This window comes from Xenopus laevis, chromosome 1S, assembly GCF_017654675.1.
Source record: "Xenopus laevis strain J_2021 chromosome 1S, Xenopus_laevis_v10.1, whole genome shotgun sequence".
Lineage (NCBI taxonomy): Eukaryota > Metazoa > Chordata > Amphibia > Anura > Pipidae > Xenopus > Xenopus laevis.
The window spans coordinates 111,219,583-111,240,827 of NC_054372.1; the positions used below are offsets into that span (position 1 = coordinate 111,219,583).

A 21,245-nucleotide genomic window follows, 5' to 3' on the forward strand; every position below is an offset into this window, starting at 1 on the left:
GTAATATAAGCATTAAGGGTAGGACTCGACAGTACGACGAAATGTATGCAGCGTATCGGATGTCCTGAATATACAGGAAGTGGAGGAGCTCGAGCCGCACAGTCAACTTCTACCCTAAGGCTTTTTTTTTTTTGTTCAGTCATGTTAATTTTTTGTAACAATGTTGTTTTTGCCCCAGCTTTTTCAACTAAGCCTGAATCATTGATGGAGACAACAAATAGGACAATGAAAAGAAAATATCCTGTTAGGGTTCTGGCACATGAGGAGGAAACCCATACCTTGAGAGGAAACTTTGGTCGGCTTCAGAAAAATTAAGTGGCTACATTATTGGTGTTGGGAATATTAGTGTGGTATATTGCAGGTGTTGCCTTTGTCAGAACTTAGGGTACCAGTACACAAAGTTACAGGACCTTTAAAATAATGGACTGTACCGATTTATGTTGGCTTGACTTGTATGAAACCCTTAGAGAGGGACAAGTAGTCTGTCTTGTCTTTTTTGGGCTGCTTTAATGCAACATTTGAATATATCTGCAAGAATTTCGACATGTAAGGTGCTTTATTACTTTCCCTCACCTTTGGAAACATCTCGCAACTTTCCTGTCCTGCAAACTTAGGATATTTTATCTGACTTTTCTAAAGTAGGGAGTGTTTCTTGCAGGGCTTGAGTTGGTTGGATGATAGGATAAAGAGAAGGCACTGTACACTCTCTTGAGCAGGGTCCTACCTCCCCCTATGCAGTGCAGACACTGCAATGTGTATTTGCTTCTGTTAAGATACATTGCTTCTACTATGTGTATGCCCTACTCTTTTAAATAACTAGGATTGAACTCTTGCTGTATAAAATCTTTTCACTGTCTTAGCCTTTGGGCATGTCTTAAATGAGGAAAAGGGTTGGTTGCTGTTTGGTTTTTTTGCAAAGCTATTCCTCTTATCATCCTATGCACAGAAAATGTCATGCAATCACTAGAATTGGCTTCTTTGAAGTTCCTATTGCTGTAGCTACTTAACCAAGATCATGTAAAATCTGGTTACTCTTCACTGATTTTCCATGTATGAAGACTCAAAGATGTCAAATGCTAACTGACCTTTCTGTTTCACTTAACAGTTCTTTGGTATAAGCCATTGAAAGCTACAGTTATATTTCCCATAATGAAGTTATTTTTTCTCCGTTTATTTTTTTGGCTACAATACTTCTCAGAACTAAAACAATTAATGGAAATTTTCCAATGTATCGGCTTTTTGAAAGTAAGGGCTAAATTTATCAAAATGTGAGTTTACCACAAAAAAAATTCCCACTTTCTATTCATCCTGTGGGATGTTTAGAAGCTTATTTATTAATGGCTGAAAGTTTAAGGTCATCATTTGATAAATACGCTTCTAAAAAATCCCATTGGAATGCATAGAAAATGGGTGAATTTGTGGTACACTCACATTTTTATAAATCTGTCCCCCATGTTTTAACGAAAGAACTCCAGAATGAGCTTTTTATAACTTTGAAACATGGAACATAATTTGGCATAGCTCTCCTAGCATACACTTCTGCTGGTTTGGCATGGCCAGCTGCCATGCATCACTCTCCTGCTCTCTATTTCCTCACCACTCCCACTGCTGCTCTGATGTATTTGTGTATCGCTTGCACTCAACCCTCACCGCTCATATCTCTCTGGCATCCCCTTCTTTTCTAACTACTTGCTCTTTGTTCTAAGTGCTGTCTGTGTCTGCTCACTTTTGCTGGGAGTTGTGTGCCATAGTCGATAAATTAGTTGGTTGGGGGTAGAATTTAAATTGATGTAACCTGAAACTAGTTCTATATTGGGCTAATGTCATATGTTCTGAAAATATAGGGGGGGGGTGTGGATTTTGTGATGTACCGTTGCCCTACACTGGTAAAACTGGTGTTTTGTTCCAGAAACACTGCTAAAACTGCTGTTGTAAGCATAGGGGCAACCATACGAGCACAGGATACACAGCAGATAATAGATGAGCTCTGTAGAATCCCATTGTATACTACAGAGCTTATCTGTTAACCTGTGCCTTTTCTCCTTTTTCAGCTTTGAATGGTTGCCTACATGGTGACACAGCTTGTTTATATAACCTATAGTATTGTTTCTGAAGCAAAGACACCAGATGTACCAGTGCAGGGCAACAGTATATTATATATTTTTTTTTTTTCTTTTTTTGGTGTTGCTGTTTAGCTATAACAGTGATGTTCAGTAAGGAAGGTCATATCCTATTAAGTAAGGATGCACCGAATCCAGGATTCGGTTCGGGATTCGGCCGAATCCTTCTGCCCGGCCAATCCGAATTTGCATATGCAAATTAGGGGCGGGTAGGGAAATTGCGGGACTTTTTGTCACAAAACCGAAGTAAAAAAATGTTTTCCCCTTCCCAGCACTAATTTGCATATGCAAATTAGGATTCGGGCTTCAGCCAAATCCAAAATAGTGGATTCGGTGCATCCTCTACTTTTAAGCATTTTTTTTACCATGTATTTACTGCATAAATCCATATTGGTAGCACAAGGATCCGCAATTAAATAAAAATCTCTTGTCTGGAAAACCAAACGTGTCTGATAACTGATGTCATGAACATTGTTTTACAGTCCCGCTTTTTATCCATTTTGAATTGAGTGCCCCTACTGGATTTTTGTGAATAACAAGCCGATTGGCATATTAACCTCATGCATATGTTTCTGCGTCCCCATGTGAATAGTTACTATTGGTTAGTTTGACTTTCAGAGAGATCTGCCAAATGCTGTCCAATCCCTATACGTTAAACATTATACGTGGACTTCTTAAAACCTAGTCCGTGATCCAAAGAATAACCCACTCCTGTTTAGTACTTGAAGCTTAAACAGATTTCTAACACTTGTCCTATGTACTAAATTGTAAATGATATAGAAAATAAAGTTCTAAGCATTTTAGAAGTTCTATGACTTTCATGCTTTTAAACAGGTCGTGACTGGTGAATTGTTATCCTCATACTTTACGCTAGTTTAGTTGTCATGTGACACAAACTACTTTGCTAAGCACAGATTATAACTGATATTACTAAGCAATGTTTAAAAGGATGTACAGGATAGTCATGGCTCTTGTGTTTTACAGTTAGGTCCATAAATATGAGGAACTAAAGCATTTTTTTTTTTTTTTTAACACAACTAGGGAATTATCCAAACTCTGTTTCGAGTCTTCCTGACATTAGTTGTTTTCAGAGAAAAAACTCAAATCAAGTTTGATTGAATTTGAGATTTCGGGTCGGTAAAATGAGTCTGAATTTGAGATATTAGATTTTTTTCTTAAATAACCCTCCAGTCGAATTTAGAGTATATTAGAATTTCAGGGAGTTTAAATAATAATTTGATAAATGTGCCTCCCAATGTTACCCCACCACCATCTGGAAAAGTTTTGGCTTTCTTCTGTTGGTCTTTTGGATGATGTAATTGGCTTGCTTCTTAGAGGGTAGTTCACATTAACCCTAATGTTCCTGTGCTGTTACAGGACTTCGAGAAAAGACTTGGTGAGTAATCAATACAAATCTTTTTTTCATCTGGATTGCATGGTTCCTGGGGTTTTCCAGAAAGACTACTTTACTATGTTTGTTTTGGTTTTTTTTTTTTTTTTCAATATGGATTTATACATATTTGTAACCATCAACTCAAATATACGGTTTTATTGCAGAGAACAAAGAAATGACAAAACCGTAGCTTCTTTGCATCCTACAGACTTTGAGACAGCCCCTTATATTCGAGCTTTACAAAGTCTCTCCGGTATAATAATGCCTTGCATCCACAATACAGTAGTGTTAATAACCATAAAATCATATTCCTCAGTACTGTAAAAAAATATATACATTGCGCACACTGACCACATACAATACTACCAATAACTGATGCAAGTAGATCTCATCTGTAAATTCCCCTTTTCTTCTAAAGCTGGCCATAGATGTAAAAAGATCCGATCGTACGATCGGACTTTCCCATCTCCCGACCCGCCACTAACCATTCAGATCAAAGTCTTACCAGTCAGATTAGTTAAAGAACAGATCAGCAATGTTCTGCCCCTGACAGCAATCGTACGATATCTATGTCCAACCAAAGCTAGTGACAGTCTCCCACTGAAAATCGTACGATCGGCAATACACGCAGAGATATTATTGGCAGCCTACAAATTTTCTAACCTGTCCGATCGACCGATCTCCGCCGGATGAAAAATGTCGGGACTCTCCACACACGGTCCGAAAATCGTACGAATCGACAAATTTTCTAACCTGTCCGATCGACCGATCTCCGCCGGACGAAAAATGTCGGGACTCTCCACACACGGTCCGAAAATCGTACGAATCGAGGATTCGTACGATTTTCGGACCGTGTGTGGAGAGTCCCGACATTTTTCGTCCGGCGGAGATCGGTCGATCGGACAGGTTAGAAAATTTGTCGGCTGCCAATAATATCTCTGCGTGTATTGCCAATCGTACGATTTTCAGTGGGAGACTGTCACTAGCTTTGGTTGGACATAGATATTGTACGATTGCTGTCAGGGGCAGAACATTGCTGATCTGTTCTTTAACTAATCTGACTGGTAAGACTTTTTGATCTGAATGGTTAGTGGCGGGTCGGGAGATGGGAAAGTCCGATCGTACGATCGGATCTTTTTACATCTATGGCCATCTTTAGAGGACACAGTGTATGCTTCCAAGCACATGTAAAGTGTCCATATTGATGAATAAAACTGAATGGCCAAGACAAACCTGTGCAAGAAACTATGGTTATCACAATAGTGGAAACATTATTAATGTTTAGTGGCAGCATTATTTTGTGTTTTTACGTCTCGCCATGATAATCTACAAGTACTAAAAGACTACACTACTCCCAAGACATGGGAGATTGTCTAAACCCCAAGCGCTTGACGTTACTGGGGTAGAAAGTGACATTTTTAACATGGAAAGAAAAGGGAGGCTTCATGTTATAGGTAATCTTACATTTAGTTATATAAACTTAGACAATAAAGTACTTCACACAGCTCTGTGCCGTTTGTTACTGGCTTAATTAACGTCAAGATTTTATTGCTGACTACAACTGCTGGGGCAACAAATTGGGAAATGAGGTTCAGTGATGATGAAACGAGGCTATGCACATGGGTAGAATATAAATGTAACTCTAGGCTGTTTCACTCAGTGACTACTTGAAGATTTGGGGAGATTTAGTCGCCTCTTCTTCGTGTGACTAATCTCCCTGAACTGCCTTCCCACCAGCTAGTATCTAAATCGCCGGCAGGATGCCACTCTGAGCACTTCATTTTCCGAAGTTGCCTCACGAGGAAACTGTCTCTGCCCTTAATATGAATGAAACCTTGATATTCAGAGACTTTACATCAGTTCTTCTATTGTGTGTTTGTTTTAAATTGTTAATCTTCTGTTTAGCATCTCTTCGTTTTGGTATATCAAGGGTCTGGTTGCTAGCACCCCAGCAGGTGGTTTGCAAATAAGAGATTAGATAGGTAAGGAACTTCCTAGGAAGTTTGATTAATAAAATTAAGAATCGCATTGTTGCCTCACAGCAATGGTATTTTGGCTGCTGGGGTTAATGACTCCCATTTGAAAGCTAGAAAGAGTGAGAACAAAAACAGTTCAAAAATATTTATTTAAATAAAAACCTAAATTAGGTGAAAAACCTAATTTTGTCCTTTAGAAAACCCTGGTAAGGACTCGCCTCTAGTATGCAGTGCAGTTTGTGGCCTCAATCCTAAAAAAAGGATATTAAGCTGGAGAGCGTGCAGAGATGTGCATCAAGATTGGTAAAAAGTAATAATATAATTTAAATATGAATGTTTTACAAGGGGATTGATTTTATTTTTTTTATTTATTTTCAAACAAAACAACCTAGGACCATGTGTTTAGACTTATGAAACTGAACTTTCATTTGTAGCAGCAAAGCTGATGCTTAACAGGGCACTGTGGTTTGCTAATGTTGTGATGACAGCAGATTCTATTAATGGCTTTAGAAATAGCCTTGGATATTATACTTAACCCTTTTCCTGCCAACCGATTTTTTCCTAAATGCGAACATGTACTGCTACATCTACTGTTTTTAGAAATTATGTACTCTTTTACTTTAAGGGCCTTTCCGGGGGGGCGGTCTTTTAGTGTTTTTTTTTTTCTGGACAATCTCCGCTTTCTAAATATGCTAGAATTCCACTTCTGTAAAAAGTTATAGGCTTCTAAGTACTATGCACTGCACTGCTCCACAAAATGGCATACACTCCACTAAAAGGTTTAGCCTAGAAAACTATGCATGATTAGAGCAGACTCTGGCAAATCAGAAAGGGTAAATATATCTATGTACACCAAACTACCAAGTTGCAATTCTTCCCTAAAGTTAATTTTTTATAAAAATTGGTTAATTTTTTTGAAAAATGACATCAAAGATTCTATAGTATTGTATCTTCCACACATCATTTGGTACCAATGTTAAACACCCTAAATACGATTGCCTTGAGTCCACTAAATAGTTTGATGCCCAATATGTATGTATACCTTAGCATGTGGCATATAGGAGCCCCAAAATGTAGACACTCCATTTGAGTTATCAGTTCTGTAATTCCAGATACTGCAAAATCAACACATTTACATAGTTTTGGGATGACAAAGGTAGAGAAAAGTATATTCAACGTAGAAAACCATATATTTTTGTAAAGTACACGTTCCCCCGAATCCAAATTGGGTATGCATGTCTTTCTACTCTAAAGCACCAAGCCACAAACCTTTCCTAAATGTGGTGATTTCCAAAAATCACCTCAAAATTTTCACCCTGCAGCATTGTATTTCCACATATACTTTTAAATAGCATGACAAATCACCTCAAATATGAAAGCCTGGGGTCCTCCGAACTGTTTTATGCCTAATATTTATAGGTTTACCCTATATGGGGCCCAAAATGAAAAACCCCATATGGTCTGTCATTTCAAGTACTGCAAAATCAACACATTTACATAGTTTTGTGGTTGGCAAAAGTAGAATATAGTGTTCATCCCAGAAAACCATACAATATATTTTCGGTAAGTACACATTCCCCCAAATCCAAATTGGGTATGCATGACTTTCTACTTCAAAGCATCAAGCTGCAAACCTTTCCTAAATCTGGCAATAAAGGCAGCAGTTTTTACATTTCTAAAATTTGCCTAAAAATATTGCAATTGGCCGCATTTCTCACCCAATTTCTTACATATAACTGGAAAACACCCTAAATATTGACGCCAAGGGTTTATGGAACAGTTTGATGCCCAATATGCATAGATATACCAAGGCAGCCGGCATGCACGGCCCCCAAATAAAAATAGTGCATATGAATCTTCTCCGCTGCCGATTCGCCTTCTATGATCAAAGTCGCGTGACTGTGTATTATGTGCCACAAGACCAACCTAACTGCACAAAGACCCCCAAAACTATATTTTTGGAAAGTACACATTCTGACAAAGCAAAAATAGGTAATTATGCCTTTCTACTCCAAACTACCTTACTGCAAAACTACAATAAAGGCAGCAGTTTTTATGAAATTTCTGAAAATCTAAAAATATTGCATTTGTCCGCATTTATCTCACCCAATTCCTTGCATACAACTGTTTAAATTCCTAAATATTTTAAGTGTAATTTGTATACATTTTGCATATACTCTAAATTCATTATGGGTAGAATTTCTTTAAAAAGTTATTGTAAATATTTTAAGAAAATAATTTTTTTACATGAAGAATTAATCCCTTTGCATAATAAAGCTCTTTACACATTTACTCTTGAAGACCATCCATACTCTTTAAAAGACTGTTCTGTGTAGTCATTTCTATCAAGCTGTATACCAGATGTGTCCAAACAGATTTTGAGCCCTCTGTCATAATGCTTAATAAATTGCTATAATTGCTTTGTAATTTAGTTGCTTTAGTTGCATTTTGACATTACTAAAAGCACAGACGAAGGTATGTTGAGCGTGTGAAGAGAATATGTATGTGATATGTAGTGGACGTTTATGGCTAATTGCTTATACAACACTGAAGAAAGACCTGTATTTATCTGATTTTTTTTTTTTTTTTGTCTGTGTCCCTACATCTGTATTTTGATATTTTTTTTAATATTCTATCTCATCTTGCACAATCAGGTGTCTCAAGGGGGGTTGGCTTTATACGCTTTGACAAGAGGATTGAGGCAGAAGAAGCAATCAAAGGGATGAATGGACAAAAGCCGCCTGGAGCAACAGAACCAATAACTGTTAAGTTTGCCAACAATCCAAGCCAAAAAGTAAACCACACTATTCTATCTCAGTTGTACCAGTCCCCTAACAGGAGGTACCCTGGACCATTAGCTCAGCAGGCTCAACGTTTTAGGTTAGTATGCAGTGTAAAATATTTTAAGTTAATGTCTCTTTTATATGTTTTGGGGTGGGGGAGGAAGTGTAATGAAGCTTAAAAAGCCTGTGCTTTTAAAATAGCATCTCTAATTCAGTAGTTTCAGATGAGTTCAAAGCAACTTTTGGATGAAAATAAAACTTTTCCTTCTATAATTGAAAAATATTTGATATTTGCTCTTGCCAATCTTCCAGGAATGCTTGGAGCACCTCGGCTGGCTCCACTGTTTGTTTTGGGAATTTATACTTCGTTAGTTGGAGAGAATAAATTTTTTAAAATAAATGCATTGTATCACGTGATCTCAAGTTTTAAAAATGTCTTGCTCTTTAAAAGGATGCAAAGCACTACAATTTTAGCTCCATTATTTTAGCTACTCAGACAGCACCACACTATTGATTTTGGTTCCTTCCACACAAGGGTTTTGGGCTGCATTGCCCTGCGTTCCGTAGCAATCCGTTCAACAGCAGGGGAGTGCAGGGCCAGATTCTTCTGTATTCTCTCATCCTCACAATGACCTGCGTAAGTGTCAAACGCAGTTGAAACGCAGCATGTTGCGTCCTCTAGAGGAGGGCCCTTTAAGGAGGAATTGAGTGTGCCTGGGCTTTTTCTCCCCTGTGGATTGAAACGGAACAAAGTGGAGCGCAGCCCAGAATGCTCATGTGGAAGAGCCCATAAAACAATATCTGGTCTATCAAACTTTTATAGAATGACCTATTCTAAGTAACACTTTGTTTATGTCGACGGCTTTCTAAATTAATAGCCTAACTGTTCTCCTTTCCTGTAACTGAAAAATGCTAACTTGGGTCCCCAGCACCCAAAATTACTAGATCTCTTAAGGCTTCAGTGTTGATTCAGTTTTTATCTTTTCTTACTTAAACTTTATGTTCAGATTTTTTACTACTATTCTTCTTCATTCTGCTTTCCAAACTGGAAGATTAGGGTGATAAATCCATAGTAACCAAATAACCATTAAAATTTCAAGGCTGAAGTTATCAAAATTTTAATTGAAAATCCATTAACCAGATTACTAATGTAGAGCGATTTTATTTTCTTTTATTACATATATCTTTGCTTTTTTCAAATTCGCATGTATGTTGCAGTGTATATATTGTCTGCCATGTATTTCATACAGTAAATATGGTAGCTAAATAGTGGTGAGTTATCTTTGCATTTGGGCCAAAATTCGAGTCTATGGCCAATATCTGATTGGAGTTCAATCAGAAATCGATCAGGATGGTTGAAAAAATTCTGCTGTGTGAGACTTCAGACGCCGGATATACCTTTATCTCAACTTGTCCGCATGGGCAACTCATGCACTGGATTTTTGTTGCCTGAAATCTGGATCACCGGTCCGGTGGCATCGGTGTGGACATGTAGAACTGTATTTGCTTGAGATTTAACTGGCTCAAGTAGGAGCACCTATAGGTTGACTTTTTTTTACTTTTTTTTTTACTTTTACTGCTCAAGACAAGTGTGAAGTAGTTAAAAATATTCTGCATAGCTGACTTTTTATTCAATAACTTCTTCAGATCTATGTGGGAGATGTTTGTGTAAATCGATATAATTTTATTATTCAATGTTTTAATACGTGTTATACAGCTACCTGTGTGTTGAAGAAAATGATTATATCTTGTTCATAAAGATGCATTGAATACATAGCCAGCATTTCAGCTTTTTTTCTAGCCATTCTCAGTGCAAAAATGAGACATGGTGTGCTGTAAACCCACAAATTACAACACCTAAACATAGTAAAATAAACTGAAAAGGATTGATGCGTAGTAGAACCCCCATTTTACATTTCAGCTCCTCTGAAATGGTGTAAAATCCTAGAAAATTTTAAATGAGAAAAATGTATGCATAATGTATAGGTGGGACCACAAAACATGTAAAATGAGGGTAAGCTTAAAATCAGGGAATATAAAATGGGTTTCACTGTAGTTTTTGATATAAAATCTAATTGCATCTAAAGGAGACATGTTGTTGTGTAAAAAAAAAAAAAAAACCAAAACAAAAAACCCCAAAAAACATAACAATGGATTCTACTCATTTAGATATAGAAGAATTGTTCTTAAAGTCGTGTTTCAGGCTGATTATTGAATATTTCTGCAAAAAGCCTAATAATCCCTCCCTTCTCTTCCAATTCCTACTCCCTGAATTCCCAGGCTGTGCAGGGGAGCTGGCGACTGCACTGTAGGACATGAAACAATCAGCAGCTAGCAGGACCTGATGGGGAACTGAAGCCTGTCTTTGCTTGTTTGACTGCAGGACTGTGCTTCTGGCAGGGACAGTTAGGACATGCCCAGCCCTCGTTTGAAACAGGGACCAGTGAACATCTATAGGGAGCTCCAATAAAAAGGCTATATTTAAAGGTGTACATTTTTAGCACCATGTAAAAGCAACATCATATATTGCTCATAATTGCCTACAAAATTTGGTTTGTTTTTTTTCATTTATCCTATGTGTCTCCTTTAATAAATCTGCTATCAAGGCATAACTGAATTATAGATGGATGTGTTAATTAAAAGATGAACATACAGGAAAAATATTATAAAACAAGATAATTAGATAATTAGTAGAGTGATATTCTGAGACCATTTGCAATTGGTTTTCATTTTTTATTACTTGTGGTTTTTGAGTTATTTAACTTTTTATTTAGCAGCTCTCCAGTTTGCAGTTTCAGCAAACTGGTTGCTAGGGTCCAAATTACCCTAGCAACCATGCATTGATTTGAGTAAGAGACTAAAATGTAAATAGGAGAGGCCTGAATACCATGCATTTATTTGAGTAAGAGACTGAAATATAAATAGGAGAGGCCTGAATATCAAGATGAGTAATAAAAAGTAGTAGTAACGGTAGAGGTGTAGCCTTATAGTGCATCTGTTTTTTTTAGATGGGGTAATTTTCCCTCATTTGAAAGTTGGAAAGAGTCAGAAGAGAGGCAAATATTTCAAAAACGATAAAAAAATAATTTTAAGTTGGAAAGTTGCTTAGAATTGGTCATTCTATAACATACTAAAAGTTAATGTGAAAGTGAACCACACCTTTAAATAACAAAAAAAACACAGTTAAACTCTCCTACAATAGAAAATATTCATTCAAACTGAGGTGCATAACTGATTCTAAAACAATTGTTGGGTCAGGCATATTCCTTTAGAACAGACAACAGCAAGTATTGACAACTTTTGAAACCTCATTCAAGACTCAGACCTCCTTTGTCCAATGACATAAGGTAGAGCCATGTTCACCAAATGAGTGTCTTTATATAAGTGTACCCTGCTTACAGGGAACCTATCATAAAAATTTTCACTTAACTGTCTGGCTTTGGACAAAGACTTGACCCTTCCTCTGTGATAGTCCACAGACACACTGCATTATTCAACTGTCCTGTAGCCCATTCAACTTCTGCAAGTTTTGAGAATTGCCAAGATTCACAAATGCCGAAGCCTGACAAACTTCTGCAAATAAGCAGAATGACTTTTTACTTGTGCAGTATGTGGAAATTACATCTGATCAGTATTGAACAAATAACCTGAGATTCTTCCTTTGTTCCTATGGGAGCCAGCACACACAAAAGATTGAGACTGATTGGGTTTACTTCTCAAAAGGCTAATGAAATAAAGGCACAATTTTGCCTACAGGTCCAGTAACCCATAGTAGCCAATCAGAAAGTAAAATGTACTGGTCTTTCAAGAAACATTTGATTAGTCGTTCTGACTTTCTAAGCATGTTTATTACATTTCCTTGTTAAATTCTAGTTTTCCGCATGCTACCTTTTTTGCTAGTGACATATTTTAGGTCATAATGCAGCAATATTGAAAATGTAACTGTACATTTTAATAAACAAGACTTGGTGCAGTCCTATACATATGTCTTATGTTCTGTACTGGCAAAAGCACTAAACAAAAATGGACACTCTGTGTGTTCTTCCCTCTGCTGACACAACCAAGTGTATATATAGTTTATATAGTTGAATGCTGCAATTTGTCTTTACTGACTGGCTTGTTTCAGAAATGTGTTAGGTTTTTTTCTTCTTCTAAATGTGATGCGTTAAATAGGAGACAATAGTGACTTAATTTTGGCACCAATCCCCGACCCTTTAAAGGGGACCTGTCATCCTAAGAAATATTTCCAAATTATTTTCTATTAATCAGGCAAATAGAAGAGCAAAAGTTACACTATATATATTATTTAAACCTTGTTTACACAATAACAGCAAACAGACAGGCGCCGTTTTGTGAATGCTTATCAAGGCAAGCTTTGCATCATGCCAAAATCTTGTTTATGCACCAGAATGGGGGACCTGATACCCATGCACTAGCAACACGGTTAAACTGTGAGGAAGGGGGCATGGAGGTGGGGCAGACAATATAAGATTGACAATGGAGATTTTTATATACCTTTTATAAAAGATATATAGTGAATAAAGTACCCCCTTTTGTAAAATATAGGGATATTATAAGTTACCGAGGAGTTTCATGACCATATAAAAACACGAGGCCAAAGGCCGAGTGTTTTTATACAGGTCATGGAACTCCGAGGTAACTTCTAATATCCTCATATTTTAGAACTGGGGGTACTTTATTTATTATAATACGCAAATTTCAATGAGTCATGTGACAGAAATTACATCAGAACTCTCTGTTTATAACTGATGACATCAGAACTCACCGTTTATAAGGATATAATTTACAGAATATTCATGGCTTTTGTGTATTATATAGATATAGATAAATATATATATATATATATATATATATATATATATATATATATATATGTATATATGTATATATATATATATATGTATATATATGTATATATATATATATATATATATGTATATGTATATATATATATATATATATATATATATATATATATATATATATATATATATGTGTGTGTGTGTGTTTTGATAAAGATTTTCAGCTTTGTATTTAATTTAAAAGTACTTTTAGTAAGAAGATTTTATGTCTGGGTTACCGGTCCCCTTTCGCATTCACCAACAATCCTTTGTTCCAAGATATGAAATGCTGTTTATTTTGTGACCCAAACACCTAAAAATGTCCAATGGCCCTAATAGTGAAAATTTATAGTTCATTCTCACTGAAGTTTAAGGCATGATTTTGCTTCTAATTGTCCCATTGCCCTTAGATTTTCTTGTTGGTTAATGACTTCAGATGCATTAGCTGTCTGTCTAAAAAAAAAAAACCAAAAAAAAAAAAACTAGCGATCCAAAGTGAAGTAAAGCATACTTAGGGATGGTAGGCCAAGATATTGATTCCATATTGCCTTGACACACTCTGCACATTTTTATTAAAATAAAAATAATTTACACCCTTCTGTTCCTTTCTAAATATGAAGGGAGCAATATATTCTAAGACAATCTGCTAAATGTTTTGCAGGTTGGACAATCTGCTCAATATGGCTTATGGAGGAATAAAGAGGTAAACTGTAGTAATCTCCCCTGTACCACCACCCCATGTATTTCCTTGTTACATTGTTTTCGGAAGGTTTTCTTTTTTCACACCATCCTATGTCTGTGTGCCTGATATGATTGTTCATCTACAGGACCTCATCCACAGGCATATTTACATGTGTTGGCTTTTTTTTCTGCATTTCACAACATGGACAATTTAGTTAACAGAGCCTATTTTTTCCTGAGGCCTGTACCAATGGAACCACAGTGCAGTGGGAAATTGCATCTCATGTGGAGAAAAAAGCCATCACACGGGAACACAAAATAAATGCCTGTGTAAGGTTTGTTCATTCAGGGGCCTATTTTGAGTCACTCCACCCAGAAACCTGTGTTTTGGTGGTTTTTTTTTTTCCTTCAATTCTCTGTGTGAAACAAGTATTTTTAAGAGCCTTTTCCAAATGTGTAAAATCATTGACACTTGAAAGTTATTTGTAAATGTTGGTAACTTCAGAGCCAGAGAGGGATGCATGCATATTACCAGTGCTCCATTTACAAATAACTTTTAAAACAATGTAAGCATTTTAATACTTATTGGAAAGTTGCTTAGAATTAATTTCATTTATGCAAAAATGGTTTTGGGTGGAGTTTCCCCTTTGGAGATTAGAATTTTTAAAAAACTTTCTTTAAATGAACATGCTGCAATATAAAGTAATTTAACAACTTAGAATATCAAGTGTGACATCTTTAGTTTTAGCTCTAATATATACCCCTTTCTAGCTGGGCATATTTCCAGTCGATCAAATTTTATTTTAATAGTCTTGCAGATCAATATTTCATGGGTCTCTTTACAGGAAGAAAAGAAATTCTCTTTATATAATATATATGCCCCTGTGGGAAACTTTCCACATACTTTCATTGGGCCAAAGTCCTTTAGCGAATAGTCAATTTAGGTTGGAACTTTGGACTTAGGGTACATACCCATTTCATAGTGTTTTCAATTTGGACCCATGGGAGATGCCAATTCTGAACACACAAATTAAGTGGGAGCAAATTTTTAAAAAAAACAAAAAAAAAGTTTGCATTGCCATTTATGAAAGTCAACAGATGCGAGGCAAATGCAAGTGAATACACTCTTCAATATATATGTAGCCTTTAGTCTTGTTCATATTAAATTTGTATGGTCTGATATGAATCCGTTTTTTTTTAAAATGCTGGTGCTTATATCTTACACAAAAGCATGTCCACTTGAGGTTTGTATCAGTTGGTTTTAGTGCACATTTCTGACAGTCCCAGATTACTGATATGTTTACTGAACTTGTTTAACTTTATGAATTTAGATGTGCATCATTTTACTGTATCATGTTCATTTTTGACAGTGAGTGGGATGGCAGTAGTAAACTGTTTGATACTGGACATTTGATTTTGTCAATGCCATGCAGTTCTATTTTTACATATAAAAAAATACTGAACCGTTTACTACCCTTCCAAGTAACATTTATTGAACTCTTGTGTGGCATGTCTTTCAGGTTTTTTTTTTTTTTTTTTTTTTAAATCTATTTGGTCGTCTTGTTTTGTGTATTGTACTACACTGTGGGTGCATTTGCATGACGTGAAATGGCATGTTTTGTATGTATCCAAATTTTGTTTTTATGTTAAGTTGTGATTCTTTATGATTCTGTTGATGTGCTTTCTTGTTTGTGGCTTGAACGTTTCAGTAGTGAATGGGCTTTATTATGTATTAAGCTACTCATCGCTACAAGAACCCTAACATTGATCCGTTTGTCACCAAAGCAAATTCTACCCATTACTTGGCACAAGTTGAAGAAACTAATATTCTGTCTTACTTTTTTAGTAGATTCTCTCCGATGACCATCGACGGCATGACTAGTTTGGCTGGGATTAACTTTCCTGGACATGCTAGTACAGGATGGTGCATATTTGTTTACAACTTGGCTCCTGATGCGGATGAAAGTATCCTGTGGCAAATGTTTGGTCCCTTTGGAGCAGTCACTAATGTAAAGGTCATTCGAGACTTCAATACAAACAAGTGCAAGGGCTTTGGTTTTGTGACTATGACAAACTATGATGAAGCTGCAATGGCTATTGCCAGCCTCAATGGGTACCGCCTGGGAGACAGAGTCTTGCAGGTGTCGTTCAAAACAAGCAAAACACACAAAGCTTAACAAGCTAACTTCTCCCATTATACACACACGTGCAACAAAGGCAAGTTGATAAACTTTATACTTTTTGAAATTGTCTTTGTAAGTAAGTGTTACACCAAAGTGTGTGGGTTTAAGGGAGCTAAGGAAAAATGCGAACATGATTTAGCATCTTTACAATATGTGAGTTTATTGTTGGGTTTTGGATTTCTATTTTGTTTGTTTGTGGACCTTAGGTAACAGGGTTTTTACCTGTCACATTACATTATGCCTTCTATTGAGGAGGGGGTTCTTTTAAGATATTTCAGCAGTGCGAAGACATTTATGTTCCTTTTTTTTTTTTTTTTTTTTTTTTTTTTTAAACATTCTTACCTTCAAACCTGAAAAAAAAAATTGATTTGGAAGGATTTTTGTAATGTTCGGTTGAACTGGTTTCAGTGTATGAAAGTTATTTCATTTACTATAATTTTTAAATGTGTAAAACCATATTTTATTTTGCTGTTATTTAGGGGATTGGGGGACTCCACTATAAAAGCCTATTGTAAGAATACTGGAGACTTTTCATAAAGCAGTACCTTGCCAAAGAGATACGAACCTCTTTGATGTAGGTTTAAAAAAAGAAAAAAAGCATCTATTTTTATAAAAAATTGAAAAAATGTTCAAGAAACTTTTTACTGGTCCTGGAACAAAATATTTTGACTTGAATACTTTGCAAAATCTACTTCATATGACAGCCTTGTGAGCTTTTAAAACTTACCAGGATATTTGTGTGTAATCAATATTTTCTGAAGGGGCGGCTGCAGTCAAGCAGTGGGAGGGAAAGAAGACATTTCTGATACAGGAGTAATTTTCCTTTCTTTTCATTTAACTTGCTCTATTTATAAGGGTCACTATCAATAGGGCCCAACTATTTCTAATATTTATCTTCCTGGTTATTATGTGATAAGTGCTCACATCAATTTGTGAAATTTTCAGCCAATTAAATGGACAGGAAAATCAATCATTTAAACATAAACAGCCTCTGGCAAGCAAAGTAAATTGCCAAATGTACTTTTGGGGGAAGCACTAAATCTGTTCTTCCAAAAGCATTCCCTTCAAAAGGAGCTCATGGTGTTTAGTGATGTACTTGCAGTATTGTTTGACAATTTTATTTTGAATGCAAAATGTTTTTTTGTCGAAGAAACAAAGTTACGCACATGGTTGTACTGCCAATCTGTAAAGTGATATATAATTTCTGTTAAAAGATTCTGTTTTAATTCTAGCACCTGAGCTTTATGTATTGTAAATAAGATCCAGATCATTTTTGTAATAGCATAGCTAAATAGAATTGTGCAGTTTTAATGGTAGTTACATGTTTTACTGCTGCCAGATACTGCATATATTTAGTTCTGCCTATCAAATGGTCTTTTTTTTTTTTTTATGTTTAACCAAACTGACTTTGTTTTTCCTTCTGCTAAGTGATGTTGAAACTTTAATAGTTTTGTGTAATGGTTTTTGTTTATTTTTTTCCCTTTATATATGGAATTATATTATATCTCCTTCATGTTGTAATTTAGCACCCCAATTATGATGCATCAGATTTGTTGCTAGTTTATTTCCCACTTTTTACGTTTCCTAATTCTTTGTGTAGTTAATGTTAACTTTATGATGCTTCAGATTTCACCAACCGTATGTTAGTGGTATAAAATGAGAATCTGTAGATTTGATTTCCTTTTAGTTGAACTATATGAATGCTCTTGGAAATTTTGGTATGGTGCATAGATCACTGTTGGGGGGGAAAAAATTATTCTTAATTTGCATCTAGTTTATAATTTGCATCTAGTTTAAAAAGTGAGAAGTTTTACACTTTACTCAATTATTTTACATTACTTTACGTAATTATTTACATACCTTTTTTTTTTTTGTACAAATGAAAAGGCTTCCCCAGGATTAGCAATGTGCTATGCATTACATGTTTGTAAATTCTTTGAAAATATTTTTTTTTAATCTGTAGCTCATCAAATATATATACCTTCTATGGTAGTCCAGTACATATACTGTGAAACGTGCGTTTCAAAGTGTTATGGTAAATTTTCATGCTCTTTCCACTATGGTTTTGAAAATGCTGATAGATTTGTTTCCTCTTATTTGAGGAAATGTTAGAAATATTTTCAGAATCTTTGTAAAGCAGTGGAAAGTAAATGATTAAACTTGAGTTTAATTTGTTAAAACTTAAATTTTCTCCAATGCACTACTTTACTTTATTTAACAAATACAAAGTCATACTGCTTGTAGCAGTAAGGTGCAAAGAGCATGGAAATTGGGCCTTGCTTTGCAGTGTGTGTCAGAGCACTTCACAAAATGTGAGGCTGGTATTTATTTGAATTGTACTATATGACTTGATGAACACATCTGTTGAAATAGAATATATATTCTGTTGAATATTAAACAGGCTGTACATTTTATTTTGTGTTTGGATCCTTTGTACTTTTCCATGTTCAGTACATCAATAAACAAAAGTTGAAGGGAAACTGTTTGCAATTTTATTTTTTTTAAAGTTTTATTTGTCCTGTACCAATTATACAGAGATTTTGCTATAGCTATTTACATATTTGTATACAGTTTTCAGCTCAAGGATTACTTTTGTGTTTCTAGTTTAAATCTTGGATGCACCAAATCCAGTTTTTTGCATTCAGCCGAACCCACGAATCGTTCGTGAAAGATTCTGGCGAACTGTATCCGAACCCTAATTTGCATATGCAAATCAGTGAGGAGGAGGACATATTTTTTACTTCCTTGTTTCGTAACAGTCACATGATTTTAAGGATTTGGTTCGGCCAGGCACAAGGATTCGTCCAAATCCTGCTGAAAATGGCCGAATACTGAACCGAATCCTGGATTCGGTGCATCCCTAAAATCTAACCAAGACATTTTTGTACAGTACACATTCTCAGGTGAAAAATGTAAATATCTTTTACATGCAAATCTATAAAATGAGAATTTTCTTGAAATCAACTTTTGATCTTCTAATTGTTCACATTTTTGGTGCAAAGCACCATATATGTGAAGGCAATTTAATTAGTGATATCAATATATTGAATACAAACTGCCACTATCCCTTTAATGACGTAAGCAGTGTGCTGTGAAAACACAACAGAAACCCATAATATGCTCAACTTCAAGCCAAAGTACATAAAGAGGTTAATAGGTGGTGAGCTGGGGGGGTTGGGGGTACATCAAATAGAAAGGCATAGAGCACTAGGGTTTATATAGACCTAATGACACCTTCCTGTTAAAATGTGAACATTTCACTTTCCCTTTAAAGCCAATAAACAGTAAGGTAATTATAGAAAATATATTTTTGCGGAAAAAATTTATTGTATTAGATCTGTTTGTACACATGTCAAAACCACAAATTTTTGATAAAACTTAATTGTTGTACTTTGTGAATGGGATTTTCTAGTCCATTTCTAAACTAGCCCATATTGCACTTAAGTTGGAGAGGTTATTGCTATATCCCTTAATGCCCAGACTTGGTCACCCTGTGATCTACTCATGCCACCTGGCCTCCATCATAAAGCCTACCTTAATTTAAAAAAAAAAAAAAAAGTGGGCATAATATTAGATTATTAAAAAAAAAAAAAAAAGCTTGGTTGCACCGGTAAAAGTCTATGCCATAGAAACATGTAGGTAACATACTGCCTCAAACATTGTTTTTTTTTTTTGGTAAGTGCATTACACAGATACCATATTGGAACATATTTTGATTCAATAGTTACCCCAACTCCAATTTCTTCCTGGGATTACCAATGTATTATGATTAAGTGATTGTTGCCCAGACTTATTTGAACTCTGCTCCAATGTTCCATAGACCCACAAGTAGGGTAGCTAAATGTTTGTAGCGATTTCTTACATGCATTGGAGTGTATGTGCGGTAAAGTTTCTACTCGTAATGCTTGCAGCACAGAGATCCTGTGTATAAACTGACCTGCAGACTTACTCCACAGGGTTAAAATCCAGGCACATACCAGAAACTACCTGCAGCAATACAAAGACCCATTCCTCTCTTCTCCCACACTATGAATAGAGCAGCACGGTAACAGCCACAGCTGCTATGACAGGGTTGGGTCGGGGAGGGAGAATGCAGCCTAGCAATGGCTTCCCAAAGGTAGTGACGTGGAAGAGGATTCCAAGCCCGGAGAGATCACTGTATGCAGGTAACGGTCTGCAAAGAATAAATGTTGGTGCAGGTAACTGTGTGCAGGTCACAGTCAGCAAATAATAAATGTTGGTGCAGGTAACTCGCGTATAGATCAGACCAAAGGTTTGTAGATAAAAAGTGGATACTTTATTTATACAATCTCTTGCCTGACATGTTTCATGTCACAAGGGACACTTTTATATCATAGGCTTGAGCATTTACAAACATAGAACAGTACTTAAAGGCTGAACCACCAATCAAAAAGGAGGGGGAGGAGGAAAGGGGAAAAAAGAGACCACGCATGACAAATCTAGTCCAGATTTAAAAGCATTGCGTGTCTAATTATAAAAACAATATCAAGGACAAAAAATACATGAGACACAACATAGGATAAAAGGTCACGTAAATAGTATGAATATAGAAAAAAATAAAATACTAGTAAATGTGCAAAGATAGATATCTAGAGATATAGATATCTATAGGTCTGTGTGTGTACTGAGGACTCATGTAATTGTCAATTTTTATATATATATATATATATATATATATATATATATATATATATATATATATATATTTCTCCGGGAGTCCTTTGGCAGCACAGGGACAGATGGGTTAATGCACACTTCCCTTCAGGAGGCAGGATGGCTTTAACGAAGTGAAACATTCTGTTCTGCCCCTCAGGTCCTCCTCTTCCCTGCATTAGCCCCTCCTCTATTAGTTTTTTGCCATCCTGCTCCCAGGAGGTAGGATATGGGAGAGCTTCGCTCTCCAGTTTTCTCTTCTTTTATTTTGATTTTATTTGATTTATTACTTTCTCTCCACATCGTTATTATCTTTTTAAGTTATCTGGAACTACAGATCAGAGGATTGCCTATAGCCATACTGGGGTAATTTACAAACGCATGCTACAGCGCTGCATGGTAAATCAGAGGACAAATCCCCACAGTCCAGCAGAGGACTTTCTTCAGACATGCTTCAGCGCTGTCTTATTCCCTGCTGCGGGTTAAGGCATGCGAAAGCGCTGCCAGTAACCACTTGCAAAGGTATGCCTTAGCGCTGCCGATTACATCCACAAACTCACAGGACATTATGGT

The 21,245-nt window shown here is 36.0% G+C and overlaps 1 protein-coding gene across 18 annotated transcripts in view; it reads left to right on the top strand.

The window, feature by feature from the left end:
* Positions 1-18,478, top strand: part of elavl2.S (ELAV like neuron-specific RNA binding protein 2 S homeolog) — a 66,387-nt gene extending 47,909 nt beyond the window's left edge. For 11 of the 18 annotated variants that reach the window (XM_041580092.1, XM_018243777.2, XM_018243779.2 and 8 more), the window contains 3 exons: positions 8,144-8,369; positions 13,796-13,837; positions 15,662-18,478. In XM_041580092.1, the coding sequence (XP_041436026.1) occupies positions 8,144-8,369; positions 13,796-13,837; positions 15,662-15,992 (599 nt within the window). In that variant the 3' untranslated portion in view covers positions 15,993-18,478. The remainder of the gene's footprint in view (positions 1-8,143; positions 8,370-13,795; positions 13,838-15,661) is intronic. The other 7 variants (XM_041580091.1, XM_041580096.1, XM_041580095.1 and 4 more) reach the window with 3 other exon arrangements.
* Positions 18,479-21,245: the final 2,767 nt, after the last annotated feature.